This window comes from Gekko japonicus, unplaced genomic scaffold (assembly GCF_001447785.1).
Source record: "Gekko japonicus isolate JY-2015 unplaced genomic scaffold, Gekko_japonicus_V1.1 scaffold921, whole genome shotgun sequence".
In the NCBI taxonomy this organism is placed as follows: Eukaryota; Metazoa; Chordata; class Lepidosauria; order Squamata; family Gekkonidae; genus Gekko; species Gekko japonicus.
Window position 1 is genome coordinate 675,367 of NW_015168676.1, and position 7,638 is coordinate 683,004.

Sequence of the window (7,638 nt, forward strand, 5' to 3'; positions counted from 1 at the left end):
ATCAAACCCGGTTCTCCCAGATTAGAGTCTGTGCTCCTAACCACTACACCAAACTGGCTCTCTACCAGTGACAGCAGTGTCAGGTCCCTACAGTAATAATGAACCCATGAGTCGCTTAAGAGTTCCTTCTTGCCAGCTAGCTGCCAAAGCCAGTTATTCCTATCTGCACAAATGCAAACTAAACAAGGGGCTTCCTGTGGCCCACCCACACTGGAAATCTCTGCCTGGTAGTTAAGAAGAAGAAGATGATATTGGATTTATACCCTGCCCTTCACTACCCAAATAACACAGGTGTACTGAGGTATTATCAGGGATAAAGCTCCTAATTGTTTGTAGTCCATCTTCATAGAGGATGTTGGTACATAAGAGGCTCAACCGTAATAATGGCTGCTATTGTTTGGGAGATGGACGGTAGCTTCCTCAGGACATCAGTAACATCTCACAAGTAACTGAGGGTGTTGAGAAGATAGGACTAAGGATACAGTCCATATAGCTGAAGAAGAAGAGATCGGATTTATACCCCGCCCTTCACTACCCAAAGGAGTCTCAGAGCGGCTTACAAACTCCTTTCCCTCCCCCTCCCCACAACAGACACCCTGTGAGGTAGGTGGGGCTGAGAGAGCTCTAACAGAAACTGCTCTTTTTCAAAGACAGCTGTGCTAGAACTATGGCTTGCCCAAGGTCATCCAGCCAGGTGAAAGTGGAGGAGTTGGGAATCAAACCCGGTTCTCCCAGATTAGAGTCTGCGCACTTAACCACTACACCAAACTGGCTAGTATTCAAGGGCCATCATGGCTTTTAACCATGCTGCCTAGCTATGGGGGCATAGGGTTCCCAGATCCAGGTTGGGAAGCTCCTCGAGATTTGGGAATGGAGACTGGGGAGGACAGGGGTCTCAGTGGGGTACAGTGCTCTAGAGTCCACCCTCCAAAGCATCCATTTTCTGTAGTCTGGAGCAGTGTTCCCTCTATCCTGGGTTAGTGTGAGCTGGCTCACAGTTTTTTAGCCTCTGGCTCACACATTTTTGTCTTAGCTCAGGAAGGGAGGGCTCCAGAGCAAACTAATTTATGCAGCAGCCAAATTGCTCACTCACAACTTTAATGCCAGTAGCCCACAAAGTAGAATTTTTGGCTCACAAGACTCCACAGCTTAGAGGGAGCATTGGTCTGGAGATGAGCTATAATTCTAGGGGATCCCCAGGTCCCATCTAGAGACTGGCATCCCTAGACATGGTACCTATTCACAGTTTGCGTTGCAGAAGAGGGTGCTTGCAACACAACAAAAAAACAACAACAACAAACCATGTCTTCCCCCCCTCTCCTGCTACACAGACACCCAGGAAGTACTTAGGGAACAGACAGATGGGCGCTTGTTAGTGGATACCCAGGAGGAAGCAAACCACATTGACTTCGGGCAGAGCTGGTGAGTCTAGGTGGCCAGAAAGAAATGCCAGTGATTCTACAGGGCTTAGTTTCAAGCCAGTTCCCAAGCCTTGAGGCTCTTTGCATTGCCAGGCTGCAGTCACCAACCTCCAGGTAGTGGCTGGAGACCTCCTGGAGTTACAACTGACCTCCAGACAACAGAGTTCCCTTGGAGAAAAACGGCTGCCCTGGAGGGTGGTCTGTATGGCACATTCTACCCTACTGAGCTCCCTCGGGGTGTTTCCCAACCCAGAGCTAGTAACCCTGGCTCCTGGGCAGCTCCCACACTGACTTTGGCCTGTTCAAGGAAAATCCTTGGCTATTGCTCCTAACCTGGATGGTAAATGAACCTGAGCATCAGTGCTTAGTCCTCGTGGCCCTTTCTTGCACGCCCAGGGAAAGACTGATCGCCACTTTGGGGTTCAGGAAGCCATTGTTCTCCAGGCCAGTTTGACTGGGAATCCTGGAGGGTTTTTTTGTCATCTTCTGGGCATGGAAATGGGGTCACTGGGGATGTAGGCGGGGGGAGGTATTGGTGAATTTCCTGCCGTGTGCAGGGGGTTGGACTTGATGACCCTGGAGGTCCCTTCCAACTCTATGATTCCATGATTCTATGATACAGGGATGGCACTTCTGCTCATAAAACAGAATGGCTGACCCTATTATTTCGGTTAGTGACCTGGGAGGGCAGGTACACCAGTTTGGTGTAGTGGTTAAGTGCGCGGACTCTAATCTGGGAGAACCGGGTTAGATTCCCCACTCCTTTATATGCACCTGCCGGATGACCTTGGGCAAGCCGTAGTTCTGATAAGAGCTGTTCTTGAAAAAGAGCAGTTTCTGTCAGAGCTCTCTCAGCCCCTCCTACCTCACAGGGTGTCTGTTGTGGGGAGGGGAAGGGAAAGGAGTTTGTAAGCCGCTCTGAGACTCCTCTGGGTAGTGAAGGGTGGGGTATAAATCCAGTCTCCTCTTCTTCTCTTTTTGTCAGCAAGGTGAGGAGGCTGGGCCCACCTGGTGAGTTCATACGTCTTCGGTGGCGGGTAATGGTAGAGCAGATTTTTAAGTGGTGGCAGATTTTCTTCAGAGGGGTGGACAGTGCGGGCCAAAAGCAATACATCTGGAGTTTCCCGCAGGAGAATTGTGCAGGCTACTGCTACGGTCATTGGCTCGACTTGGTTGTGGACGTCGATTACCTCTCCTCGCTTGTTCACCTGCAAGGGACAGGAAAGGGTTTCAGCGCATAGGTGAAGTGAGCTTACCCCATCTGGTGGTGGGTTTGGGGCACCACAAAGGGCCACAGTGCAGGTGCCACACCCACAAAGCACAATGCATGGAGAAATTCTCTGATTCAAGTATTGTCGACCTGAATTTGGTGGTTCTTGGGGTTCATTCATGAGAGCTGTGTCAAGACGGCAGTCTAGTGCCTAGTCGTTCTTCCTGTTAATTTTATGTCTGTTGAAACTCTTTTATGCTTGCTGGAATCAGGATTTCACCTCAGCTTACTTCTGCAAGTTTCTTATAGAAGGGGAATGGAATAGGTTTGAAATTTTGTAGATTGCTAGCATAATAATGTATGAATGGTGGAAAGTGCCATCAAGTCTCAACTGACCTATGGCAGCCCCCGCGGGGTTTTCAAGACAAGAGACATTCAGAGGTGGTTTGCGGTTGCCTGCCTCTGCGTCACAACCCTGGCATTCCTTGGAGGTCTCCCTTCCAAATACTAGCTGGAGTCAACCCTGCTTAGCTTCCAAGATCTGATGAGACTGGACTAGCCTGGGCTATGCAATTCAGGGCAATGTATAGATAGCATTTCAAATTTAATGAAGAATGTCAAATTTGATTCCCCCCCCCCAATATGTTTCATTATAAAAGGTTTGTTTAGATTCTCAATTACTTAATATTGGAAGTTATTTTCTTTGTGTGGGATTAAATGAGATAGTTTTTTTTAAAAAGGGTCTGTCCAGATGTTGGGTATATGTGGGAAATGTCTTGGCCTGGACCCAGCCTTTTGACAGGCAGTTGATCCAATGGAGTAATTTTTAATTCATTACTTGCCTGCCTCTTGATGAATTGGTTGACTTAATGTATCCAAATCTTCCTGTGAGCAGATCGTCTGTGTAATCCACCTTGAGTCCAAGTGGGAAAGGTGGACGATAAATGACATAACTAAATAATTGATATTTGGACCTGGAAGATATGTCTTACAATTCAGTACACAAAAGCTGTCTCTCATGTGGCTCTTCCACATTCCCATTTTTCTAGCTTGTAAATTCCTGTTAATTGTGTGTATGTGGGGTGGTCAATTTGATACTACATTGGTTTATGTCTGACATAAAACCCTACAATTTAAATCTTCAGGGAGATATGCCGGACATAAACTGATATTTACTTATTTATTTCATTAGGTTTCTATACTGCCCTCTCTGTAAGCAGGCTCAGGGTGGTTCACAGCAAATTCATATAAAATACATATAAATACATTAAATAGTCTAAAATCGAAATCCACAGAAAACTAACAGCTTTACAGTGCCATAATACAAATTTCTGAACCTCCCCCTTTACATCAGCATGGGGGGAAAGGGGATGAAAAGCAGTTAAAAGCCGGGTAGTTGTTAAAAACTGCCAAGAAACTGTTAAAAAAACGTTGCTGTCCTCAACCTTATGTTTGAAGGAACATCTCTGCCTTGCAGGCCCTGCGGAAGTCCCACAGGCAGGCCTGTAGCTATGGTGTGGCTTTTAAGGGCTCTGCCCTCTTTCTCAAAGGCACAGCCCTACAAGAATTTCTCCTGTACATGCTTTTTTCAATCATTTTAAAACGTTTTTTTAAAGGTGTGTGCTCCTTTAAGCAGAGTGGGGTGCTGGAGTTGACTAATTCCCACACTGAGCAAGGGGGCTGAAGTAGGTGACCTCTAGGATCCCTTCCAAGTCTGTGTCAAGAAACTGGTCTCCTTTAAGAGAGTTTTTCTGCCAAAATGTTAGCTTTCTTGCCTATAGAAGTCATCACCCCCACCTGCCAGCTTGTTATCAGAATTGTTGCCTAGAAGAAGAAGAGGAGGAGATTGGATTTATACCCCACCCTTCACTCAGAGTGGCTTACGATCTCCTTTCCCTTCCCCCCCCCACAACATAATGTTTTTAGTTGTAGATACGACAAGGAATTTACCATTGCTAATGGATAAAATCAAAGAATTTGGAGACTTGGCTGGTTTTTATGTGAATAAGAGTAAGTCAAAGGTGATGTGTAAAAATTTGACGCAAAAGAAGCAACTTGAATTAAAATAAAAAATACAATGTGAAGTGGTGAAAAAAGTTAAATATTTAGGTATTGAATTGACAATGAAAAACATAGACCTCTTTAAGAATAATTATGAAAAATTATGGAGTAAAATACAGCAAGACATGAAAAAATGGGATACGTTAAATTTGTCACTATTGGGAAGAATATCGGTGATTAAAATGAATATTTTACCTAGATTGATGTTTTTATTTCAAACCATTCCGATAGTAAAAGACCCTAAAGTACTGAACTTATGGCAGAGAGAGATTTCGACGTTTCTGTGGGGTGGAAAGAAACCAAGGATTAAAATGAAGATTCTATGTGATGCAAAGGAGAGAGGTGGTTTTCAGTTACCTAATTTTAGACTTTACCATGATGCGGTGTGCCTAACTTGGTTGGAAAAATGGATAAACTTGGACAACAAGAAAGTGCTGGCGTTAGAAGGACATGATTGTAGATTTGGTTGGCATGCCTATCTATGATATGAGAAAAGTAAAATGGACAATTTATTCAAGCATCATTTTATAAGAAGATCATTGTTTGAGACATGGATGAGATACAAAAACGTTTTCTTTGAAGCACGGCCACTCTGGATAGTACCGGCAGAAGTAATTAGAGCACACTCGAGACATAAGGGAGAAGATTGGATACCATACAGAGACATTTTAAAAATAGAAGGAAAAAGTATTGAGATTATGGGGAGGGAAGAAATAAATTTTGAATATGATTGGTTAAATTATAGACAGATTTATGATTTGTATAAAACAGACAAAAAAGAATTTGGTTTTAGAGAGAAAAATAATGAAATAGAATTTATATGGATAGAAAAAGGGAAAAAATGATATCTAAAATTTATAAGGTTTTGCTGAAATGGTATACAGAAGATGAAATGGTAAAAGAGCAAATGATTAAATTGGCAGTAAATATGAATAAAGAAATATCTATGGCATCTTGGGAATGTTTATGGAAAAACTCAATGAAAAATTCGACTTGTAATAATGTAAAAGAAAATTGTTATAAAATGATATATAGATGGTATATGACACCTAAAAAGATTGCTAATATGAATGAAAATATGTCTAACAAATGTTGGAAATGTAAGAAAAAAGAGGGCTCATTTTACCATATGTGGTGGACTTGTGATAAAGCAGTGACTTTTTGGACAGAAGTCCACACTGAAATGCAAAAAATTTTGAACTGTACCTTTAAAAAGGAACCAGAAGTATTACTTTTGGGATTAAATATGGAAGAAGTAAATGTGACAAAAAGAACACTGTTACGGTATCTGACTACAACGGCGAGAATGACATATGCACAAATATTGGAAACAAGACAAAATACCGGAAATATGGGAATGGATAAAGAAAATGAACAAACTGACAAAAAAACTTAATAATAAAGAAGACGAAGAGTTTTTTGAAGAATGGAAGGATTTCAAAGAGTATATAGAAAAACATTGGGATGTAAAGAATAATTTACTTTGCTTTGATAGTTATTAAGAACAGAAAACAGAAAATGAATGAACTGAAATAGATAACTAAAAGGTTACCTAAGAATTAGAATATAAGTATATATTTAACAGAAATTAATGGATTAAGTAATAAGTGGAATAAAATGGAAACTAAGAATTAATGTTAAAGAAGGGGTGGGAACATTGCGGGAAGCTCGGGAATGGGAGGGAGAAAATGAAAAGGGGATTTGATTAATGTGAAGTTATAATTTTGGACATGTTGCAATATCCTGAAAATAAAATGTTTAAAAAAAGAAAAGAACTGCACTTTCAAGGACAGCTCTGACAGAACTATGGTTTGCCCAAGGTCATCCAGCAGCTGCAAGTGGAGGAATGGGGAATCAAACCCGGTTCTCCCAGATCCGCACACTTGACCACTACACCAAACTGGCAGAAGTGATTAACTTGCAGCAGATGCGAACTGTCATCTAAAGTGGTTGACAGCTTGCAATTTAAAGATCTATTCTAGTAACAGCTTTCTATTGGCTAAATGGCTTTTCTTTCTGCACTGAGAGCCCCACCAGGAGAAAAAACTGACCCACAAGCCACAAAATCCTGGCTACGGGCCTGCCTGCAGGGCTCTGATGTTGGTAGGCAGAGCGTTCCACCAAGTCGGAGCCAGGGCTGAGAAGGCCCTGGCTCCGGTTGAGAAAAGCCAAATGGTCTTTGGGCCAGGGACTAATATTAAATAGACCACTAGAGGGAGCAAAACACATATGGAACAGCCCCCCCCCCCAGAAACAGGAACTTAAAAGCAAGGAAAATGAGAGTGAAGAAAGGTGTCAGCTAGCTGCCATTGTCATTCCGGTTCCTTAGTATCCTTCTTCCCATTGTTCCTTGTTTTCTTGAGTTATGTTTTGTAGTCCGCGGAACTCGCCAAGGTTGTGCAGCTGGTAGTAGGAGGGAAGCTTCGCCTAGGATGTTTTGGGTAGTCTTTTGGGTATCTAGCCTGTGAACTGAACCTGTGTTGATATTGTAGAACTGTTAAGTTCCCATGCAATGGGCGCGAATTATATGTTCTATTCCCGTCAGCGGGAAATGGGCTCATTGGTCCTGACCTGGTTCAAATGTCTATATTATGCCTTCGCTGATGCCGCCTATCCCAGGACAAGCACCGCCAGGTCTGCCAGCCCCACTGATTCCAGCACAGCCGGGACCTCCAATAGCACCAGCTCTTCCCCGCCTGGGAGGGTTTGGGCCGCCAGGAATCCCGCTTGCAGGACCGAGGGCGAGACCCAAGGACTTACTGGAAGCCACGTTCGATGGGAACCCGGAAGAACTGGCATTCTTTACAGTAAGGGTTCAAAGGTTTGTGACCCAACATGGACATTTATTCCCAGATGATAGCGGAAGGATTGATGTGATCGCTTCACGACTGAAGGGAGCAGCCGCCACATGGTACGTAGGACTTCACTCTGACAGGGGCCCTGAAC

General features: G+C 43.4%; 1 protein-coding gene across 1 annotated transcript in view; it reads right to left on the bottom strand.

Annotated features, from left to right (window-relative positions):
* LOC107113962 (protein FAM71C-like) overlaps positions 1 to 7,638 on the bottom strand; it is a 28,068-nt gene that overhangs the window by 12,259 nt on the left and 8,171 nt on the right. The window contains exon 2 of the mRNA XM_015415372.1: positions 2,430 to 2,629. Within this exon, the coding sequence (XP_015270858.1) occupies positions 2,430 to 2,629 (200 nt within the window). The remainder of the gene's footprint in view (positions 1 to 2,429; positions 2,630 to 7,638) is intronic.